At 40.8% G+C, this 24996-nt stretch overlaps 1 protein-coding gene across 1 annotated transcript; it reads right to left on the bottom strand.

Annotated features, from left to right (window-relative positions):
* Window positions 1–582: 582 nt before the first annotated feature.
* Window positions 583–24770, bottom strand: Klkb1 (kallikrein B1). The gene is made up of 15 exons (XM_038325311.1): window positions 24632–24770; window positions 23992–24050; window positions 19393–19555; window positions 17463–17569; window positions 13872–14031; window positions 13381–13490; window positions 10371–10530; window positions 9523–9632; window positions 8820–8982; window positions 8619–8731; window positions 8293–8461; window positions 5921–6096; window positions 4795–4890; window positions 2605–2744; window positions 583–2044 (listed from the first exon to the last, which is right to left on the bottom strand). The coding sequence occupies exons 2-15, from the start codon at window positions 24047–24049 to the stop codon at window positions 1853–1855; spliced, it is 1917 nt and encodes a 638-aa protein (XP_038181239.1). The 5' UTR covers window position 24050; window positions 24632–24770; the 3' UTR covers window positions 583–1852.
* Window positions 24771–24996: the final 226 nt, after the last annotated feature.

Genomic DNA, 24996 nt, shown 5'->3' with positions numbered 1-24996 from the left:
CTTCTTCAGCTGCCAATAGTTTAGTAGGGCTTATAGGTGTAAACAAGAATTACAAGAAAAAAAGATAACGATAAGCGGCAGCCCTTGGAGCTTTGGGCTGAGCTCTAGAACGCAATGAGCAATGTGCTGTGTGCTCCCCATATGTGACACAGGAAGAGGAGGGTTCTTCCTTGGAGCTGACATGCCCTTTCTTGGGTGGATCTGCCAAAGATCTAGGGCCTTGTGCCCTCACTCTGCCTCACATGAAAGTGACATTATTCACCCTCTCTTTCTTTCAGCCTCTTAAACGTATATTAAACCCACGAGGCTCCTTTGTTTACTTTGCGTATGAACACACGATCAAAAATAAATAGAACATGCCAGTCCAACTTTATAATGAGACTTTATGCCACGGGAGAGCCTCACATTTCAAAACGCTGCTTTGCCCAAATGAGGCCATTCCTTGAGAAAGCAAAGGCCACAGGCTTACGCAGTAAGCTCTGCTAACACCCGCTAGAGTTACCAATACCAGAACCTGAGAAACAAGATTTTCACTACAAACCACTTCTTCCCTTTTAAGTATAAAACAACTTCCACACAGCATAAGAAAAAACTGTTTATTATGTACAAAAGTAAAAGCTGAAGCTGTGTGCTTCAAAAGGAAATCATCTCATAGGGATCCAGTCAGATCTTACAAAAGTCATTTGCTCCTGGGGTAATTCCCACCTCCTCACTTCCCATCACCAAATTCTGTGGCTAACCCATTAGTTCTTCCATATTTAATCCCCTGAACTACTCAAAAAAAATCTTTCAACGTGCAAGGAAAAGTTTAATCCTCTACAGAAAATTTCACTTTTCTGTTTGTCTATTGAACTTGTGCAATAGTTTGTAAATGGCCAATTCCATGTAAATATTAATCAGCTTAACTAAACGGAGTTATGCACGTACAGTCCACTCCAGGAATCGCTGGCAAGCTGGGAATTTGTGTTACATGAGGATTAATGGCATCTATTCCAAGACAGTCTACTATCTTTCCATTCAGTTGCAAGCCTGGATTTTTAGATAGTACGTTATATCCATTGATACTTCATGAATTACTATTGCATATACTGAATGCAGTCTCAGCGGCACTCCCAGGATTCTCTGGGAGATTCCCATCAGATTCCCTGCCCTGTGGGAGCACTGTGTGATCAGCCAATGCAGGAGCTGTACACAGCAAGAAAAACACAGCATTACAGGTCCTGCACGGACAGGTAGCCAAGACTATGAGGCAATGGCCAGAGGAAGGTGGTTTAGACAGAAAGGTGCTCTGTCGCCTCATGCTCAAGTAAGCCATCTTTTTATTGTAAAAAAAAAAAAAAATGTCACAAAGGTCTCCTCCTTCCACCAGACAGAACCGGGTTCCTCAGTCCTTTGAGCCAGATGGAAAAACAGCACCCAGGTCTAATGAACGAATGTGAGGTGGACAGAAGGTAACTCTGAGATCTGCAGGGTCTAGAGTCAGAAGTTATATGAGAATGATCTCAGGCATTGTGCTAGAATCTTGTTTTCAACTGCTTCAGATCAACCATTGCACTACCTAATTAGAGGGAAAAAAAAAAAAAACCCTTTGATCATTTTATTTCCAAACAAGCATGATGCTTCTTGAATGGTTCACGTTTGGAGATCCTGTTACTCAAGGCAGGAAACATACTTCGGCAAGACCCTGTCTTCAGCAACTGTATCTACACTGTGATTTTAATCTCATGGCCGGGATGTGAGGCAGACACCATTATCCACATTTTGCAGAAGAGAATTCTGGGCTTCTCTGTTTTACTTGGGAGCAGGTGGTAAAACTGGTGTCAACTGAGCTCTTCCTCGCTACCCAGCTTCCTCATGCGGGAGACACCTCCAGGGAGCTTCCGCCACGGTGTTGTGTCTTCTCCAGGACCCAGTCCACGTACTCAGAAACCTTAGTGTAGACTCCTGGGTGATCTCTACGGGCACAGCCTTCACCCCAGCTGGTGATACCCACCAGCTGCCATATTCCATTGTGTTTGCAAACTAAGGGGCCGCCGGAATCTCCCTGGGTCACAGTGGGAGGAGAAAAGCAATGGTAGAGAGTTACAACAGCAATGATTCAACTGAGGAGCCAGCCCCTTGTTCAGAGACAGATGCCGCTAACATCTTCAGGCACACGTTGCACACCACACATGCGGCTTCTGAATTTCCTGGCATCCCATTAGCCATGAACAGAATAAGTGGATGGTTACAAGGCTAGTTTATTCCCTCTCCCATTCTCAGATAAACCCAACAATGTTAGCATCTTTACCAAAGTTCAAATAAACCTACTTTTCTTGTATTTTAGCATAACCATGACACATAAAATTGTCCTTCAATAAGGCACGTAGCTGTACTGCTTGTGACATGCCAACCATAGTCAATACAGATTCTGATGTATCTATTTTAAGTAAAAAATGATAAGAATTATTATGCTTAATTTATTAAAAGTTATTTATAAAGTTTTCAGATCATTTAACTCTGAATTCAAAACTAAAACTAGTGAACTGTAATGTTGGGAATTTGCTTTGGAATGAACTGTCTCCGGTGCCCTGCCATATGTTTTTCCACAGTCTGAAACAATACCTTACAAGCGTCTGTCCCGCCTTCTTTGTAGCCGGCACAGATCATTTGCTTGGTTATAACATAATTTTTGTATTTTTTCTGGCACTCTTCATTTGGTACCAAAGGAATAGTTGCCTTTTGTAGAGTATTTTGGATTTCACCTATGAAGCAATCAAGATAGACCTTTAAAAGGAGAAAATACAATAAACAGAAAAAATAAGACCAGAGTTTTAAAGGAAGTCAAAATGGTCCACTTTCCATGGGGTCATAGTTTGTTCAAAAACTGTCAGTGCTTTTTTGTCAGGGACACTGCCAAAGAGGTAGAATTATACATATAGAAATGAGAGGGGAGGGTAGAGAGAAAGGGAAAGAAAGAGGTGTAAGGAGAAGAGTGGGGGAAGAGGAAGAAGAAGAGGGGAGAAAGAGGGAGAAGAAGAGGGGGAGAAAGAGGAAGAAGAGGAGCGACAGACAGGGACAGGGACAGGGACAGGGAGACGGACGAGAGAGCCATCTGTATTTCTTTCCTTTTAATGAAGCTTTTCAGCAGCCCTATCTCCCAAGCTACCACAGACATGGTTTCTATTATCTTGACCACCCTCCTGTTGTAATACCCTAAGGTAACCTGTAAGCTCAACTGACTCAAGCACCAGGTAACTTCCTGGGATGCTGGGAGTTGTAGTTCTTGAAAAATAATAGCAAAGCCTCATGGGAAAATATGGTGGCCAAATGGGTTTGTCTTTGTAAGTCCCAAGAGCACTTGTACTGGGGCCAAACTCAGCCGGGAAATTCCAGAAAGTTGTACTAATCAAAGCCTATCCTGATCAGTACTTAATATTTAAATAAAACTTGCTTCAAATGCAGCTCAAAATGGTGGAACCAGTTTTTCTCTGACCAGTATCAAGATTAACACTATCTCAACAGATGCCCCTCAGAAAAAAAGTTCCTTGTTCATTCATACTTTTAGTATAAATGTCTGGATGTTCTTGCCTTTCATTGTTTTACAAATTCAAATTATAATAAAAATATAAAATTTATGAAAATAAATCCCAAACATTTGGCAGCAAAGAAGTATTGTGTTCTTTATGTAAACAAAGTTCCATGAGAAATGATGAATTTTGAGATAACTCAATTTTTTCCATGTCTGTGTTTCCCAAATATATGTTTATGATATATATATATATATATATATATATATATATATATATATATATCTCGCCAGGTCAACACAGTGCAAAATGGGAATTAACTGAATACAAGACTGGCTGGTTCAAGAAACATGGAGAATGGAGAATATAGCCAATTGTCTCTTTTTGTAAACATGACACCAACTTGTCTAATTGTGTTTATCTTGCACTTATTCTAGAAAGGAAGCATTTCTAGGAAAATAGTCTCAACACATAGGAGCTCTTGACCTCAGATTCATACAAACAGTGGATCTATCTATTAACTCAAAGGAAAGGAGAGAGAAAAACTCACCTCTTTTCTGGCTACCTTCCAAGTAAAGCTGAACACCCCCTTCAGTTTTAAATGTGGACAAAAACTGTGGGAGTACAGTACTATCACCAACATTGTCGGATAAGGGCACAAATGCTTTGAATTACTCGGTAGTTATGACAGAAGTGAAAATATCATTTATGTCTGTCACTATTTCAACATTATGGCAAATATTAAAACAACTTGGTATGTAGTACATTAATAAAGATACATCCTCATCACTATGTTGAATTCTGTTAATAAATACCAGCAATTGTACTGCAATCTAGTTTCCATCTTTATGAAGCTATGTATTTTGCCTAAGTATTGAGCGGTAATTAGAGAAAAAAGTAGATTTATCATATTGCAAGAATGCATGAAGAGAAATATTAAGAACTGTCCTGAGAGAGTGTTGCTGGCACCTTGGCTATCAACACCAAGGGAACACATGGCAAACAGGGACACCGAGTACCGAGAACCATATTGACTGCACTGGACCTGATAGCACCATCGGGCCATAGTCTCTTATGCAGTCACCAACATAATCTCTATTATGAGTAAGATGCTTAAAGCATGAGCCCATCAGTTTTTAATGAAAAAAAAAAACATGTTCTTGTGAATCAGAGAACCATTCACATGAGATAAACATAAAGATCAAGAGGAAGGATGGTTGAGGAGCTAATCTGCTCCATGTGCTTTAACATTTTGGACAGGAACATTTCAAATGTCAGGCTGTACCTCCTTCCTTTGTGTAGCCCCATCCAGTCACCCAGCAGTTGGTATAAATTGTATTTGTGTCATCTTTGGAAGGCAGGCATATTGGTTTTTGGAATTCTGGAAGGGAATTTAATGAATAGATTTGAATTAATTAAAGCCATAGATATTGACTTTAAAAATTAATCTCTCTCTTTTCCCTTATTCGTTTTCTACAAAGCAACACAGCAAGAATGAGCCTTCTGGGACCAATTGGGATGAAGAGTGAGAAAGGACAAGAGAGGGTGAAGGGAGGTAAATGCAATCAAAATACGCCATAGCCATGCATGAAACATAAGGGGACTCATTACTGAAACGAAAGAGTAAAGAGAATAGCCTCCAGCTTTCTGATCAACTTCTAAAGCCCACGATCCAAGGAAATTCTCATATTTTTGTTTGCTTTTCTGGCATGAAACTTCCCCAGGGGAGGGGAGCTCCTCCACCAAAATTTCTTGACAAACATATATCTACATTCTTGTGTTTTGTTTAATATATACTCTGGCAGAATTCAGAGTCAGAGTAAAAATAGCCATGCTGTTCCAGTGATTTAATTGAATACCTTACTTAATTATTACAGCAAAGCAACGAGGAGACCAGCACACCTACAGCAGATATTAGCAGGGGAAGGAGGTGAGGCAACCTGTCTGAGGTTACAGAGTTGACGCTCACAGTTAAGGTGCTGGTAGGCATTTCGTTTCTGTGGAGTGGTGTGCCTCCAAAGGCAGTGACGTGCTCCATTCCCCCCATTGTCTACCCAGTGTGTTCTTAGCAATTAATTAGCTTAGAGATATAATTGTATATCCTAAGTCCAAGCAATGGTAATTCAACCAGTCCTGTCAAAAGATGCGCAGTGTCCCCAGACAGCAAGAGCTTTCCTATACCTCTCAGCTCCATACCACACTGAGAAAGTTACTAAGATTCCTTGCCCATTAAGAAGCAGTGATTGCATGGCAAATCTCAAAGATCTTCACTTTTCAGGCTGCTCGCCTCTCCCTCAACCCCACCAACCAGAAAACAACGGTGGCAGATCTGTTTGCTCACTCAAACTGAAGCGGGAATTGGAACCGATACAACTCAGTTGTGCAGTTTTCCTTTAAAATGTGGTGCATACCGGTGTAATTCAAGGGCGTCTGGAGCTTTATTAGGGCAATATCATAGTTGCCTTCTCCGACCTTGTAGTTCTGATGAATAATAAGTTCTTTTATTTTCGAGAAAGATGTCTGTTTTGTAATCTCTGACAGGTTAAGAATCCCACCGTAGATACGCCACACATCTGGGTACGGAATCCTGGGAGAATGACATGCAAACCAAAATAATGTTGGCATTGTTCCCTGTTCACTTTTTCTTGTGGGGAACAAAAAGAAGAACATATTTCCCATTACCTAGTTCTTCCTGTGTGTGTGTGTGCGCATGCTTGTGCATTTGTGTGTGTGTGTGTGTGTGTATGTGTGAGTGACTATATGAAGCGGGTATACATATTAAACATTTACTGATGGTATATCATAAAGAAATTTACTTCAAAACAATCCTTTGGTGTACATATAGTTTTGCCACTTATTAATGATGAAAGCAAATTCACACATTAATGGAATAAATGTGCTTCTAATATAAATAATAAAAACATGTCTGGATACCTCCTACTAAAAGGCAGAGAATATCTTCAATGACTTTAAGAGTTCCTCAATGTTTTGATTTTGTAATCAACAATACTGAGAATGTCACTTCATACCAAACGGCAGATGTAGGTTTAGGACCATTAAAAAATTTTAAAAATTCTATCCAATACCCAAGCCAAAGTTCATTCAATGAGGTTTTCTTTTTTAAATAAAACTCAAGTGATCAGTTCAAACAACAATATTTAAAACTAAAGTCTAACACTATACAATCCAAAGCAGACTATGGCAAGAAACATTTTTAAGTTTGTGGTTTTTTTGTAATTAAACTGTTATGTTTGTGTAAGAGCAGAAAGCTCTGTGTACACGGTACACTCACTGTGATTCACAACATTGAATAGTCTTCAGTCCGAGTTGTGTTTCGGGTACCATCTGTTGGTACTGCACGGTATGACAGCATGCATAGAGCATGCATAGTGTGAGATAAGCACACTGTGTTTTAGGAAGAAAGGCTGCAGTGGAGTTCCATGACACAGCACGGGCTAGGACTTCCAGAAGGCCTTGGGTTTGCCACGTGTTTCATTTGAATTAATTTTGGTCAGTGTACATTTAGGGACCTTTTAGTGTTGCCAGAATTTCTGAGAGCCCTGTATTCTGTTGCACTGAGTCTATATAAGTTTACACCTCACAGTGCTAGAAGTTGTGGCTGAAAATATTCAATGTGTGTGTGTGTGTTGTGTGTGTATGTAATTACTTCATGTTTGTTATAAATAAAAATATGGGACTGCTTCTGTCACTTTCCAAGAAGCTGTGGGAAAATCAAGTTCAGTTTACCAATCCTGAAAGCAATTGCTTTGATTATATCAGAGTTATCAAGTTACCATATTAATTAAGATGAGCCAAGTAGGAGATTGAATTAAAGACACTTTGTGGCTTAACACCTGCCTACCCATCATTTGAATTTTAACTTAACCATGTAAAAGATATACAAACTAAATTTAAAATAATAATAATTTTTAGGCAAAGACTTGGAAACGTTTCTCTTCATCAAAACAAATATGTCAGAGCCAAGGAGAGGCTTGGTGGGCAAAGGGCTTGCTTCACAAGTACGAGGACCCGAGTTCAGAATCCAACACGCCAGGAGGCAGAGCAGGCAGATCCCTGGGAGTTGCTGTCCAGCCAGTCTGGTCAAAGGGGTTCAGTGAGAAACCCCATCTCAACAAGTAAGAAGGACAGCTGTACCGGTCTGTTTCTTTTGGGCCACACATCAGCTTCCAAATCATGACATAGTGACTTATTATTAGTTATGAATACTTGGCCTAGCTTAGGCATGTTTCTGGCTAGTTCTTTTAACTTAAATTAAGCTGTTTCTCTTTATCTACCTTTTGTCTCAGGGCTGATTACCTTTCTTACTTCTGTATCTCTTATTTTCACTGCTTCTCTATGTCTGCCTGGCTTCTTGTCCTGGGTGTGACTCTGATTCTCTCCGCCTTCTTCCCTTTGGGTTTAGAATTCTCCTCTTATTTATTCTCTCTGCATGCCAGCCCTGCCTTTCCTTTCTTCTGTGTAGCTATTGGCTGTTCAGCTTTTTATGAGACCAATCAGGTTCCTTGGGCAGGAAAGACATAACAAACATAACATACCTTTACGTAATTAAACAAATACAGCATAAACAAAAGCAACACGCCTTTACGCAGTTAAAGTAATATTCTGCAGCATAAAAAAATGTAGTTCATCTTTCCCTCAATAAAATAATTTTCCACAACAGACAGCAGTATAGGAAAGACACCTGACGTTGACCTCCACGTGAGCATGCACATGTAAACATGTATACACATGCACACATACACACGATGGATCTGAAACTTACCCATCAAAGCAATGGGCAGCCGTTATGATCCATTGGTGTCCAATGATGGTCCCTCCACACAGATGATTCTGAGACACCACTTTCACCTGCAGGCTGACCTGCCATGGCCACTCCCCTAAAGAGGAGTTTGTTCCTCCCACAATTCGAGCATTTACTTTTGTTGTGCAAACTAAAAAGCGTTGAGATGAGTGGTCAGAATTCGACACAAATCAGCATCTCCTCCATCCAAGGAAACAATATAACTAGCCCCAATCACATGAGACCAAGCCATCGGTCACCACAACCCAGACTTCCATACAGTTTCGTAACAAATGATCCTCACTCACTAGAGGTGTCCACAGCTTTACACAATCGCAAAGAATACCCGGACTTCCTCTGTGCACTGCTGGTGATCCTAGTTGGGGAGCCATCCACAGATAACCTTAAGGAACATTTACACCTGGACAAAATGAACAGAATAAAATCAGACCCACAAAGAAAACTATAAAATCATTACCTTGCCGGTGATCAAAGAAACGCCCCCTCACCCCTCCGCGTTGCAGTCTTGTGGAATGGATGAGTAGGTAAAGAACTGGCAGCGAATCATCTTTGTACAAGTCTCTTGACACACATCTGCTTTTTGTACGAAGGTCACATTCAGCTCTTCTCCTTCAAAGTCAACTCCAGAGTAAATTTTGAAATGGCAGGGTTCTGCAGCATGTCAAAACAACCAAGGATATATAATGAGGCAGGAAATAAGCCATAGTAAGAATGATCCTAGTGTCTTGAGAATAGTTTCGTCAACTTTTAGAAGACCCCAAGATCTGATGCACCCCATGGCGGTTAGTGTTTGTCCACTTGACACAAAATAGAGTCATGGGAAAAGAGGGAAGAGCAACTGTTTCCTCAGACTGAGCTGTGAGCATGTCTGTGGGACATTTTTTTTTTTTTTTGAATTAAGGATTAAAGGAGGAGGACCCACTGGAGGGCAGTGCCACCTCTAGGCAGGTGGCCCTGAATTGTATTAAAACAACAACAACAACAACAACAACAACAACAAAAGGTAGCTGAGCCCATCATAGGAGCAAGTCAAAAAGCAGCATTTCTCCATGGTCTCCGCTTCAGGTCCTATGACTGTTTCTGCAACACAAACTTTCTTCTTCCCCAACTTGCTTTTGGTCATGGTTTTTATCATGAGAACCAAGAGGCAAACTAAGACAATCGTCATGTACCGTCATTGTCAGTCATTACCAGGGCGAGCTTTTCTGCAGGTGAAGAGACTGTATCCAGACATAGCATTTTCTTGAGGAACAGAGGGACTTGGAGTACCACTTTTAGACATCTTAAGAAGGCAAACATTCCTATTTAAAAAACAAGCGAGAAAGAGAAAGAAGCATTAGAGGCGTCAGACAGATTACAGGAACGCAGCTCCCATTTCTTTTTATTAAAAGGCAACTCCGAAGATTGTATTCTGAGAAACTCTCTTCAGTCAATCAGATGGCAAGACTCCAAAATACCACAGGGATTAAATGTAAATGGAGTCCCTTCTCCCTCTGGCAAAAACCAGAAAGCACAGACAACCAGAAAAGAGGTGAGAGGGTAAAATTCCACCCTCTAATTAGAAAAAGAAGAAAAAGGCCCCAGAGGACAAACTGTTTGGAATTAAGCTGCCCGCGGTATTGTATCCACACAGCCTTCTGCGGGCCTCATGTTGTACATAAAGGAAACAGGAAGCTGTCGAAAGACGAAGAGGTCAAACTAGACCCTAGATCAAGAAAAGCAGGGCTCTGATTTCTCACAAGATTAAAGGGTAAGCTGATGGAGCAGCTCTTAACTCAAGCCAATCTAAAACCTTAATGCTAGTGAGAAAGCTGTCTGATCCCTTTGCCGGTCCGCTGTTGTTTAACTCAATGGTATGTTTGCTTTATGGAAGGGAAGGTATGTAGATGGATCTGCTAATCTCTGAAGCAACTTGCACCTGGCAGGAAAGCAACCACTTAAACTACAGGCTCTACCGCTGTCAGGGAAACCAGCAAGCACCTGCGAGCCTCCGCTGGGGACGGGAAAGGCTAGGAGCCGGCATGCCCGCTCACACTCACCTCTCGGATTCGATCTTCCTTTCGTTCGTATAGAATGTAAAGAAAAGGCAGGTGGGGTGGAAGGTGCAGATGGTGCGACACACGAGAACATCGGGGGTGATGACCCGGCCCACATCGAGGTCTGCAAAGGCAAAGTGCTGGAACATATTCATGGGGCAACCTGTGAATTCACCGAAGAAGAGCATTCCTCAGTGACACAAGGCCAAATTTGCTTGTGTTTTAGCACAGGAACCAGGGCAATGACAATTGAGTATCCACAGCGCTAAGCATCCTGAATTTAAAATCGCCTGAGAGACCCAGGCGCATGCACAGGGCCTGTACAGGTCTGCACCAGGTCCTCTGCGTATACAGTAACGCTTCCAGTGTACTGGTTTTTACGGGATTCCTGGGTGTGCGAACCTGTGACTCTCTGAATTTTATGCCATTAATGTGGAAAGATTCTCTCAATTGGAATTGCAAATAGTATTGGCTCACTAATGGGGGCAGGTGTGGTTACCTCCAATGCTTTCGAAATCCATGAAGGAAACTGCTGAGAACTAGTCTTTAAATACAATTCATTTGGAGTCGTTATGTAAGAGGCTGAACTTTTCAAAGGGAAGACAGGATATTTGTGTGACCCTAAGTGCCAGGGCTGCTATGTGACCTTAGCATATGGTTTTATCCCAGGAACTACCATTTTTCATCCCTAAAGCTAAAGGCGTGCCTGAGACGAGGGTGTGGTAACGACTAAAAGTCACGCCTGCCTTATGAGTTTAATTTAGGCCTGTAGGCCCAGAGACAGCCTTCCTGTGGCTTTGGTTGGCGTGCAAGGAATGTGAAAAGACCTGCCTCTTAAAAAAAAAAAAAAAAAAAAAACCATGGCCGTCTTCTGAAACGTGCAGGATTGTTATCACTCAGTGAAGGGACGGACGTTCAGTCAGACTGAAGAGATGTGGGACCTCATTGCAGCTCAAAAAAGTCAAGTACAGTGCAGCCTGAGATTGGGCATGCGCGGTACTCTTGGAGGCTGTGGGCGGCACCTGGGATGGGCTTGAGGCGGGACCAAAGAATCTTGTCAGTTCTTCTCTATGCATAAAAAAATTCTTGCATAAAGAAAAGGCTGCAGTGTGGTTTGCACCCAGCAAAATCTCCTGGTGTTGCTTGTTCTCCAGCGTGGCAGTGTTGGGAGGTATGACCTAGTGGGAAGTCATGAAGGCATAGCCCATGTGAATTGATTAATGATTCTTGCGCGAGTTCCTGATCTAGCTGAACTAGATCGGTTATGCCAAGGGCAGGCTGTTTTAAGCCAAGACTTCTACACATGCTCACTTGACCTGCGTTTTTCTACCGTGCTGTAGTGCATTATAAGGTGATGAAAATTATGTCCAGAGGATAAACTGACTGTGCTAGGCCTGTAAAACCAAAATTGTTTTTAACTTGTTCAATCCACGCGGAAGTTACTCCTACCTTGCACCTACCGAGACGGACCACTTCCTGGAGCAGTTGGGCTAGTCTAAAGAAATTTCTGATTGTTACAAAAATATTTCACTGTCTCAGCTATTCCTACAAGGTAATGGGTCACAAGAATAAACAGGCTAACTGCTACGTTCTGCTTTTGTCTGAAACGCTTGCTGCCTTGGATGGCTGATGCACCTGCGTCTATTACAAAATCAAGCCTTGCCCACACCCAGACAGGATATGAGTTAATTTGGTTTTCTAAAACTATAAATTCTGTGGCTTTTGCCTTTAAAATTCCTTGTCTAACAATAGCCAGGCCTTATTAGAGAACTCTCTCTGCTCTCTGGTTTGATCCTGGCCAGTCCTTTTAATATATATATATATATTTATATATATATATATTACTAAAACCAAAACTTGAGTCAGACAGGCGATGAATCTCTGAATGCCCCCAGACTCACAGGGGTCTTGGTCAGATACAACCATCCCATCTTTAGATTCCTGGCCTGCAGAGTCACGAGCCGGAAGAGCCTTTTTATTTTTATATGTTTCCCAGTCATCTGGCATTCAGGCACAGTTGCAGATAAGCAGTCTAAGATAAATGTTACTCAGAACAGAACACATTTGAATAAACAGCCCTATCTCTTGTAGTCAAGGTTTCAAAAACTAGAAAAAAATGCATATTAAAACTAAATAACTAACACATTGGAGCCAATTGAATGGCACAGCACGCAGAGGATATGTTGAGAAAAGACAAATAAGAAAAGAGTTAAATTGTTTTGGACGTCTCTGTCTTTTATAGAGAGGTCATATTCCAGAACTCAGACCAATACAGGACACGGCATAGAGCAAGCATTCAGTATTTGGCACAATTTATTCTAAGTGATCTGATTTCAGTAAATCTCACCACTGGTACCTTGATGTGCTAAATATGATGGCACTTGTCTGGATAATTCAACCAAAGCTACCTCTGTGTCTGAAATAATAGGGCTTTGCTGATTCACAGCAATATTTTTTTCTAGCCAGACATGGACACTGTCGAATGACCTCACGACCTTCTCTATAGTGCCAGTGTACTTTCCTAAAGCTATTATTGCAAGAATATTATAGTAAAACTAGAGGTTTAAGCAACACAAATTCATTCTCTTTTAATCCTAGCAATCAGAAGGCCAAAGTACACCTTACTGGGTGCCAGTCAAAAGGTTGGCTTGGCTCTGTTCCTTTGGAAGGGCCTGTTCCATGTCCTTTTCTTTTCTGCAGGTCATGGCATCCCTTTGCTTTAAGACTCTTTCCAGCTTTAAAGGCAGAAACAACCCTTTCAAGGCTTTCCCTCTCTGACTTGGACTCCCCTGCTTCCCTCTTTACCATGTAAGGACCCTTGAGCCTGGATAGGGCACATTCTGGTGATCCAGAGTAATTCTTATTTCAAAGTTTTTCCATACAATCACATCTACATAAACCCTTTGGTTTATATGCATCGTATTCCCAGGTCCCTGGGCGTGGCACATGGATATGTCTGGGTCCTCTCATTTAGCATATCACAATCATAGAGGAACAGTCGTCCTCTAATTACCAATCTCTGAAAGGGCACAGGCCTTCAGTGAGAATCCAGAAACCAGGTTATCCAGCGTCTTTATACTGGTGGGCGTTCCACTTGCGCTGAGCTTCAGCAAGCAGTTGTTCCTGAAAGTCAGCAAAAGATGCCAGGCTTCATAAGGTGTGCAAAATTGTGTGCGTAACATTTGCTATTGAAATGATAACCAGAGTGGTACATGGGTTGGATTAATCAACAGACACTCTTCCCTTCAGCAAAGGGCCCTTTAGGGTGCAAATGGAGTGGCAGACATCATCGTCAGACACTACACTTTATTCCGTACACAGCTTATAGGTAGACCAGATGGAGTTTACCATCTTTGGCAATGCCATTGGAATTAAGTATATAAATAAGGAATATATGTTCAGAACTATACTCCCTTTGCTTTTTAGCTGAAGGAGAAACAGATTATTTTCATGGAGCTGTTGAATCCTGGACTGTTCTCATGGGACCCACTCAGCCACACTCACCGGTACTCCGGTCTATGAAATGCATTTGTAGCGTACGTGAAAAATTGGCAGTGAATATTGTTTGTGCACAGTTTCTGGCATTCTTCAACACTGTTGGTCTTAGATATATTGAAGTTGGACCCTCTCATGTCAAGTCCTTCATATAGGTCTTGGTGGCAAGCTGAAATGAAACACATAGAGACATTTGGCCAAATTTCTTATTGACGTATCTAAATTATCAAACCCTGCTGGACATTAGCACACCCCAGTGTGTTTACCTGACCTCTATCGCACCACCACGGAAAGTGGGTTATTTTGCTTCCTAACCTGCAAGGTATATGCAACAGGACAGTTTCACACTGAAGTTACCAGTGGCATTGATAAAGAAACAAGGCAGTAATAACAAGGTCCTGACAGCATATGGCAGAGATTCGAAGGATTTGACAAACTGGTGTACCTTTGACTGCTGGATCAAAACAAAACCAAAACCCCAAAACAAACAATAACAACAAAACAAAAACATGATCTATATCTATTTCCTTTCTTCACCTAGTCTGGTCTGATTGTGATTTGGTATTTTTTTTTCTTTTTTTTTTTTTTGGTTTTTCGAGGCAGGGTTTCTCTGCAGCTTTTTTAGAGCCTGTCCTGGAACTAGCTCTTGTAGACCAGGCTGGCCTCGAACTCACAGAGATCCACCTGCCTCTGCCTCCCGAGTGCTGGGATTAAAGGCGTGCGCCACCACCGCCCGGCTGATTGTGATTTGTGATCGCAGGTCTCACCATTGACATCTGTGTTGAATCTTTTATAGAGGGTGGGGATTTATATGCATGACAAAGCCATTTTCCTTCTTGCTTTCTAATTTTCCTAAATTCCACCACTATCACCACCACCACCCTTCCCCCCACCCCGTCTTGCTTTGTAGACCTGTCTGATTAGGAACTCCTGTGGCTACCAGAAGTCCTGAATCAACATGTAAGGAGCTGATGAAGTCTATTGACATGGGCCATGTGAAGGACCAATGCCTCAGACCCATGGAAAGTTGGCAAAGCCCTCCCTGAGTCTAAGCACGGGTGTTCAGGAACAACTGACCAGTGTGTGCAAAGACCAGCAACTTTACCATCCTCCTTGAGGATGTTGACAGCCCAGGGGAGAGACTGCCTGCCATTGGAGACCTCCCTCTGAGACTAGTGAGCACATCCCCTGGGCTGTACATAGTAATCACTATGGGGTTTGGGGGTTCAATGCTGACAATGCATGACACTCCCTTCTTTCTGCATGTTGGCCCGTGCGTCTGTCCTTTCTTATTCCCGATACCCCTAGTCAGTTTAGGACCCAAGCCATGCTGGATGTGGCAGACTCCCATTTCAGACCAGACGAGCTTGACATAATGACTTTGAACTTGAGATGAGCTTTGTCTCTGCTTCCCTAGTACTGAGATTCTAGCCATGCGCTAGCACACCAGGTTTACAAATGTTCTTCAACTCCATTTAAGCACTTCTTTCATTGACGTTTCAAAGGGACTTTAGCAAGCCCAACCTGTCCTTTCAAGTTTATCTCATATGTCAAAAATATAGTTAATTCTTTTTAATAGAAAATAAGCCAAATAAGGCTCTTGTGGGTTTTGTTTTTAAGACAACTTAATTAGATTAGCCCTGTGTGTGTGTGTGTGTTAGCACAAAAATATTCTATTGTACATAGCTGTAAGTGTCTAAGAATCTTAAAATTAATTTTATACATGGAGACTATGTATATACCGACTAATAGAGAAGTATTATGTTAGGGTGTAGGGGTGCTGAACACTCCTGGTAGTTGATATAGGGCAGAAATCTATAAATCAGAGAATGAGGTTCCTTTGAATTTGCTTTAGTCAAGACAGGAAATGAAGCAGTCACAAATAAAAATATTTTCTTTTATCTGTAAATTTTAAGCCTGCCCTTCAATAGTCTTGACTAAAATTTTTCCTGACACCACATTTTAAACCTTTTTTCCCCAAGACAGGGTCTCTCCGTTAGCCCTGGCTGTTCTGGAACTCACTCTATGGACCAGACTGGCCTCGAACTCACAGAGATCTGCCTGCCTCTGCCTCCGGAGTACTGGGATTGAAGGTCTGCACCTCGACCACCCGGCCTGGGACCACTTTTTTAACTTGACGGTATTTGGGAGAACGTTAGAAAGGAACTTTAGAGTCAAACTCGGTGAGGAAGATTAAGCTGGGGGAAAAGATGGCAACTGAGCACCTATGGAAAAGACACACTATTTCTATTTTTTAAAATTGTGTTGTCTGTCACAATCATAATATATAAAATTTAATCAAATAATGTACATTATAGTAGTATATGGATTTGGTCGTATACCATAGGAAAAGTATCTTGCTTCAGGTTAAATGTAACTATTACACTGGTGGGGTACTGTTCATATCTTAGCCATTGTCACCCTTCATTAATTACCTAAAATTCAAATTGCAGTCCAAGACTGTATGTTATTGGGGTAAAAATGAGGACCCTGGAAATTTGAACCTACAGAGTGAACTATGAAAAGACAAACCAGCATAGTCCAGAACGTTCCTTATGATTCTTCCGGCACACCACCTCACTCTTTTTAGCATGCTCACTTTCCCATCAGTCCCTGCAGTGTTAGAGAAATGTCTTCTTCTTTGTATGAAGCTTTTAAGATGGCATAGAAATTGCTTCCTATCAGTTGCAATGGATGTCAGAAATAAAGCTCGCTAACATCCTAGCGTTCATATTCCTTGTAAGCAATATTATGCTAAGCATGATTGACAGAACTCAATCCTTCAGTCTGGGCTGAATGGCAAACAATATGATTTCTTAAGTCAGCTGTCTTCAATGTGTAGGTCACAGTTCCTTTCAGGGCCAAATGATCCTTTCAAAGGAGTAGCCAAAGACATTGGAAAACACAGATATTCATGTCCCATATTACGATTCATAACTGTAGCAAAATTGCCATTATGAAGTTATTGTTGGGAGGTCATCACTATGTGAGGAGCTATTTTAAAGGGTCATAGCACTAGGAAGGTTGAGAATTACTGTTTTAGACCCTTATCAATGACCTAGTGGTGTCCAGAAAGTTCTATGTTGTGACTTACTGCTCTGTGCCTGGTAGAATGTGTTGCACCAACTCAGGCCATTACCATAGAGAATACCAACTTCTACACTTGTAAGGATCTAAATGTCTCTAGACATTGACAAATGTTCTTTGAGATGGAAAAGGCAAAATTAATTCTGGTGGGAGCCACAAATTTCCCTGAAGTGATCCTGGGGATAGTCTGTCCCCTTTGTCTTCTCTGAAAAGTCTTTTCTGGAAACAGGAAAGGTCTGTTGTTTGAAGGGCGCATTCCTTTGTCCAAATCTTACATTGTATGTGAGCACCATAGATAACAGAGGCCCATCAAAGCTGTGCGTTATAACTAATAAAGACAAGAACATTATCTAGATATATGCAACCCCTTCTTATGACCGAGATACTGCTCCATCTTCATTATGTTTCTTACTGTTCTCTTTCAGAAGTCCATGATAGTAAAGTCTATGAGCCAAACTACTCTGAGTAAGAGTGTTAGTAATTCAAATTTTGTTGGAAGAATTCACCTCTTACCACTTATTTGATGGCCACACTGCTTTAAAGAATAACCGGAAATGGCACCTGCCCGATGCAATCTTGGCAAAGTTCCTGTAATGCTGTCTTTCATGAAGCAACCAAACCTTGTTAAAAAAAATTCATTTTTTAAAGGAAAATGTAATGACAAACACACATTAAGACATTATCCAGCATTTTCAGTGTGCTAATAAATAAAGCCTGGGGTCAGGAAACTGTCAGCATTTCCTTGATACTTGCTGAAAAAGACATTCTTAAAACAGTTCCACTCTATCTACACTATGGGCTTTCTTTTGTTCATTCCTTATGCCAGAGAGCCAGCCGTCTTCAAGAGTTGATGGTTATGCCTGCATTTGAGCTTCCACAGAGCCTCTTCCCAAAAGATAATGGCTTTTGTTTTTGTTTTATGTAGTACTAAAGAAGAAACCTCGGGTTTCAAACACGCTAATCAAGCGTTCTACCACTGGCCAGTTCTTCCCTCCCATTTCACCCGACAGCTTTTATTTAGTTTATTTTGAAGCAAACTGACATTAAACTTATGATTCTCCCATCTGAAATTTCTTCATTTTCTAAAGTGGCGATTATATTTAGAAGTATTTTAATTTACTTTAAAAAATCAAATCGTCCATGAGCTGGGGCTCTACTTGATATTCACCTTGTTTATTGATTCTTGGTAGTTTCCCTCTAGTGGGAGGATTCTTCTATCTTCATTATCAACTTTGTGTTAAGTTTACTATTTATCAGAATCCTAGCACCTAGTTCAATTTTCAGTTCAGCGAATGTCACATGTAGTTTGTGTTTTTCTTCAGGTTAGCACATAGGGATTAGAGAATGAGTGTCACATTTCTAATTCTTAAAATCAGAGTGAGAAAGAAAGTTACAGGTATGGAAACTGAAGCAAAAATTTACACTTTGGCTATTGATTAAATGAAAGAAAATTAAGGTAAAACTTCCAACTATATTTTTAATACTTGCATTTGTCAAAATTGCCACTTAATAGTAATCCACACCCACATGCACACACACACACACACACACACACACAAATGTACGTTCTAAATGTGCAAACTGGGTCACTTCAGGTACCATTGAGATGTGCCTACTAGATCTTAAGTCTATTATCAACAAAATTCCTGGCTTATATATTCTCAACTTTGTTACTCAAAAATATAAGCCAAGTAAATATATTTCTTTGTGCAGGTGAAATTTTCACCTTTTATTGGACAAGTAGCATAAAAGTGAATAAAATACATTTTTGAAAGCAAAAGCATAAAGTCCACTAAGAAGTTCTATGGCTTCCTTTTCAAATGGCTACTTAACTGGATAGAAATCCACTGAATTGTACAGTCTCTGGGTCTGGCTAATGGGTGTGTGATTGTTTTATTTGTGGCATTTATAATAAATTTTAGTTAATGTATAATAAATAATGAATAAGTCAGAAAATATGTAAAGAAATGCTACTCGGTGCTGAAGAAAAATGAGAAAATGGATGGACCTTGAATTTCTAATATTAAGTGGAATCACATGATCTCAGAAAAAAACCCACACATGTTGTTCCTCATGTGCAGAACCTAACCAATAACATATTTATATACATAAACAAATATACATGTGGGAACATGTTGGAATGTGAACCAGAAAGGCTAAATATTATGGTATGAGGATGGACCCTTTCTTGTTACAAGCTTTTCCTTCCAGGCCCTGGCTAGAGCATCACTGTGAACGAGAGCTGTGGTTGTTGAGGGTGTCTGTGTCTGTGGTCAGTAGTCCAGTTGTCTGCTTTGGAAAGAAAAAGTCTAGGAACTTTTGATAAAAAAAATGGTCTTTGATTTCTTCGAGGAACCTGACACCAATCTGACGCCAATCTTGCAAACAACTGGAAGGAGCATGAGAAATGTCTGACCTGATATGTCGGAATACCACCTCTTACCTTTTATCGGGATCGTTGGCTGGAGCGACTGAGAGAAAGCTGAAGAGCAGGCACCTGGGGTGGAAGGTGCACATCTTCTGACAGTACTGGGCATCTGGGGTGTAGATGGCAGCTATATCCCCACCTCGGAAGAAGCTGTTTTTGTACAGTTGATTCAGACATCCTGGATACAACCATTAAAAGGAGATTTGGAGAAAAGGGTTACAGTTTCCATCTGTTTTGTTATATTTTTTATTCACCCTAATGACTGCCCAAAGATCTTTACAGCTCCAAAGCTGGAATGAAACATTGTGCCAACGACTTTAACAGCACAGCTATTTAAAGTCATCTTATGGAAACTTAAAGCAGAAAATTTGATTCTTTTTTATTACCTACATAATAATTTGGGAAGAAACTGGGAGCAGCAGAGGGAAGGGAAACTATAATCAGGATATGTTGTATGAGAGAAGAATCTATTTTCAATAAGAAAGAAGAAAAGTCTAAATAAATAATTTTCAAATAAAAGAGAAACATGGAAGAACACTCATGAGCTAACGCTACTTGGGGTGACTCACGGCTCCATTATGTGTGGTGCTCCGCATCCCACACATCATTAGAACATTGTCCTCAATTGATTTAATCATGAATTTGTGTTTACATGAAAAATCAGACCAAATCTTCTACTGAGTTTTCCACCTTAGATAGCCTGTCCGTTTTCATCAGTCAGGTCTCCATTAACTTGTCCGTCTCTCTCTAACATCTCTCTATGTGGCCATTACTTTCCACAGAATAGGCGTCTAAACAACATGTATTTTATTAAACACTGTAGATTTAAGATCTTTAATGTTCTCTGTCTGGAGATCCTGCTGCTAAGTCCCACTTCGATTGGTCAAACTAGCAGTATTGCTTCTCTTCTTATCAGAGAGGTGTTGCCATGCCTACCACTTGGGTCAGGTTTATATTTGGAAGGAGCAGATTTTCCTGGGTAGATGCTCCTGGGAATATGTGTTCCCAAGTGTACACCCTGAAGTGTCCCATTTGCACAACACGATAGTAGGCCCAGCGGTAATGGTAGCTATAAAGAGACTTGTTTTTAATGCGGTTAGCATTTCATAATTATTGAGCAGACATTCTCTGCCACTCATCGCACAGACACATGCAAAAACACAATCTGTGACCAGCGATGGCCTGGAAGTTCCTATCTTGCAGTTGAGTCTAGGTAGACAAGCTTGTGACTCAGCCAATGAAGAAGAAGGACTGGAAATGTTCCAGTTGTAGACTTGTTTGTCCTCCTCAGTTGTTAATGGCAGCGACGATGATTTTGGTGGCAATGACGACCAAGACAGCGTTGTTATTACAGAGTCCACATAACTTAAGTGATCTAGAATAATCACATCTTTCAGTATTCGTGTTGAGATATCTTTCATATTTCATGTTTCACGGACATTGGGCATGTTAGTTGGTCATATTAAAAATGTACATGTTCAAAAAAAAAAGAAAATGAAAAATATCATCAATAAGGAAAGAAAAGCACCTTAACTTTAAAATTCTGGGTGAGTGGTAGAGAGAAACCTCAGGAGTCAGTGCTTGCCCTCAAGACTAATAACCTGGGTCTGATCCCCAGAACCTGCAGAGTGAAAGGAGAGAACCAGCTTCCACAAGTTGTCCTCTCATCTCCACGGTGCGTGTGTGTGTGTGTGTGTGTGTGTGTGTGTGTGTATGTGTGCAAGCATGTGTGTACACATGCATATGTAGACATAGATACAAGATAAATGAATGCTAAACCATTTTTATAACCAATGGCAGATAAGGAAAGACAATTTACCAAAGGAATATAAGTGACTATACGTGTATGAAAGCTGCTGACAATGCATTAATCACCTTCCCTAGATAAGTGTAGCTGTTACCCCTCATCATAGCCTCTCTCTACAGCTAATGGAGACCATCACAGAAAACCACAACTGGACGCAATGTGAAGGTCAACACATGTGAGCAAGCAAGCCACAATGGATGCATCTACATCACACATCCTGAATCTATGGCTAAGGGAATATCATGGCAGAGGGCATGGGAAGGTGATAATAGCTAGAATATCAGGGAATCGGCTTTGAAACCGTCTCCTCAAAGCATCTGCACAAACAAGACCAGAACAAAGGCAATATCAATGGACATGGTAACATGAAAGGGGGAAGTTTCATGGGGTCCCGCTCCTAGACAAAGATCTACAGGCAACTCAGATTTCTGGGAGTAGGAGAATTAGCCTCTCCCAGAGATGAGCCACTTATTGGTTGTCCAGTGTACACATACACACACAAGCCACAAATAAAATGAACGTAGCAAAGCGCATTTATACACGTTTGTGTACATATATACATATATATACAACAAGAATAATAAAAGAAAAAGAGGCAATCAGCTTGAGAGCGAGAGGGACACGGGCGAGGACATGTGTTGGTCTCAAGACGCATGACAGCAGCAAGACTAGAAGCTCAAGTCAAGTTGGAAATAAAAATAAATCTGAATCTTTCCCTAGAAACCTAAGGAAAAACCTGTTTCAAGACTAACTCTGGTTAGCTCATCCCTCCAGCACTGCCTGTGGCTCTGGCTCTGGCCTGGCTGAGTCAGAAGCTCCAGCCTGACGGGCAGCAACAGAAGGAGCAACCCCATGACCACGTAGACTAGAACCTAGAGATGGTTCCTCGGGAAGAAATCCGGACCCTGTTTACAGGACGCTGACTACAAAGCAACAGATAACAACTTGCACTCTCCCAAGTGGGAACAGGGAAACATTCTCAGAAGCTTGTTGAGAAAACCAGAGATAGGCCTTTCAGGAAGACAATCCCGAAATAATGTGTGCCATAAAAACCTTCAAAAGTATTTATACCTTCGTAGCAAACATTTTCTAATTCCAAAAATTTAACTTATAAAATGATTGAATATGTTCATAGAATGTACACACAAAATACCATAAAGAGGAACAGATAACAAAAATGTTTGTTTGGATTAATGTTAGCTATAAATAGCAAAGGTAAGGTAAATAAGACTTTATAGCAGATAGATACATACAGAAATATGAAAGACTAAAATAATTTAGCAATAGTTATTTCATACTTTGGGACTATATAAAATATTCGATTTTAAGTATTATATGTGCTTACATCTCTAATTTTTCTATCATGAGCATAAATTATAAATCACTTTTCTTTTTTTATAATGGCAAAGCTAAACACTGTATTTATTATCTGTGCTACACACACATCTGTTTTTAAGTCATTTTTCTTATCTTAGCCATGGTCAATAGCATCTCTGGCTACCACTCCTCCATATTTGACTGGTTTAAACATGGTAATGCTTGTGACAGAAGAGCAGGTAGACAGGGTGGATGGGACAGATGGAGGGAGGTGTAATTAGCAGATAGGGAAGAAAAAGGTCTCCCCTGCCCAAAGAAATGACTTCCATTGACAAGGATAGGCCTTCATCAGAGCTCTTTCTCTTTGACAAATACTTGAGAGTCAAGAAAACAATCCTTGTGGTGTAGTCATATCATAAGTCACCCTTGACTCAGAATCTACCCCTCATTGTAGGCAAGGGGAAACCTCACTCCACAATGACTAATTAGAAGGGGTGTTCAGAGACATTATGAAGAAGAAGGAGGAGGAGGAGGAGGTGGAGGAGGAGGAGGGGGTGGAGGAGGAGGAGGATGAGGGGGTGGAAGAGGAGGAGGAGGAGGAGGAGGAGGAGGATTGGATGAGGAGAGGAGGAGGCCGAGTAGTATTTAGGAAGAAAGAAGGAAGAGAAGAAGAGGAAAGACTCTCCTGCCTCCGAAGAAGAGAACCATCCCCCTCCGCATCAGAAGCTCCTACCTCTCCTCAGCCCTCCTCCTCAAGAAGAAGAAGAAGACTATGATGATATACAGTTATTCTGCCTGCCATGTTTTGCCTTCGTCAGAGAGGGCGCCAGATCTCATTATGGATGGTTGTGATCTACCATGTGGTTGCTGGGAATTGAACTCAGGACCTCTGGAAGAACAGCCCAGTGCTCCTAACCTCTGAGCCATCTCTCCAGCCTGCCATTATTATTCTCTAAAATCTAATGAAATACACAGAGAAAGGCAGAACACTGACACCTAGAGCCGAAAGCTCTCCATCCGGACCACTCAGAGGATAATACACTAGCTACATCTGAAGTCTTTACCTTCAGTCTAGAAAGAGTTCCCTATGCCTCATATTAAAAATATCACACACTAATCAGATATTTGAATTGGACCCAAACAATGTATAGTGTCTAATAGTTTTCCCATCTTTCAGGTAGAGTTTGTTTTCTGAAGGCCGGTAATAAAAACAAGGAACTATGGGGTGGGAGGAACTCTGGCAGGGAGTAATCTCTAAACAGAAATGTCTGCTAACAAATGCACAAAGAGCCTGTTGCCCCTGTGTCCCTCCTACTGTTCGTGGGTGTTGGGGGCAATGGAGCTAAAGAGAAGTTCTTGCCCTGAAGCCTCGGCAACTGCCTCCTTCCCCAAGACTGTATGGCTAACGGCTTTCTCCAGGAGTGTTATGTTTTACACAACTATTCCTCTTTCACATACTATTTATTTTAACTTCTAGAGAAAATACTTACCACAGGAAACTGTAGCAAATAAGGAAATGAAATAACCCACTTGGTTGAATAAAATCATCCTTTGAAAGGAAAAAAAAATATCACGTAAGTGCTAGGATTAGATCATATTGACCATGTATTTAATTTAATTTAATATATAGACTTTGCTTTTTTGGTAAATGTCTAAGTTGTAAACAAAAGCACATAATCAGCAAGAGAGTGAGGATTTGGGGGGAATATTTTGTAAATGGAAAATTGAAATATGTATCATGCTTCCTAAGATACAAATTGAGACCTCTAGTCTACTATTAGTGCATTTATATATTTATATGTTAGTGTATTTATTATTAATTTTGTTTCTATTAATTCTGTAAAGAGAATTAATAAAGGTAATTAAACACTTATAAATTTTCTTAACTTACACAAAATTATTATAAATAAGGACAATAATATCACCGACAGTCCCCACATACAGGAAATCTTTGAAAATATTCAAGCCAACTTAAAACTTTTAAACCAATAAAAATCTTTAAAAAATGTTGTATATCAAAATATTTGTACAAACAAAGAACAGTCCCTTTTAGATTTTCCAAACTCTCAGGAAACTAATGCGTTATGCCAAATGACACAGAAAATGATCGGAATAATAGAAAGTGGTTACCTGGAAGGACAGCTGCTTCTGTGGCTCTGGAGGCGAGGGAATCAGTCCCCACGCTCCCCGAACATGCCGCTGTAGGCAGTACTTGCTTGGCTCCAGTGTTGACCTGCGCTCTGGCAACAGTTGCAACTGTTTAACCTGTCAATACAGTCCATGAACAGCCCAGTCCGGGTTCAGCCGTTTAATATGTTAACGATTCCGGGAAGTTGAACAAACACAACATCAGGGATGGAGTTTCCAATGGGCTTCCCTTTGCAAAGGAATCGACATGAACAGTTCTCGACACTCAATAAAATGCCTTCCCAAGTGCTAAGGAATCCAAGTGATGGGTTAGAGCAGCTGGTGAGAATAAGACCTAAGCAAAGATG

This window comes from Arvicola amphibius, chromosome 4 (assembly GCF_903992535.2).
Source record: "Arvicola amphibius chromosome 4, mArvAmp1.2, whole genome shotgun sequence".
NCBI classification, from domain to species: domain Eukaryota; kingdom Metazoa; phylum Chordata; class Mammalia; order Rodentia; family Cricetidae; genus Arvicola; species Arvicola amphibius.
The sequence above is the reverse complement of the archived record's forward strand: the minus strand, read 5'-3'. Positions and strand labels throughout refer to the sequence as shown.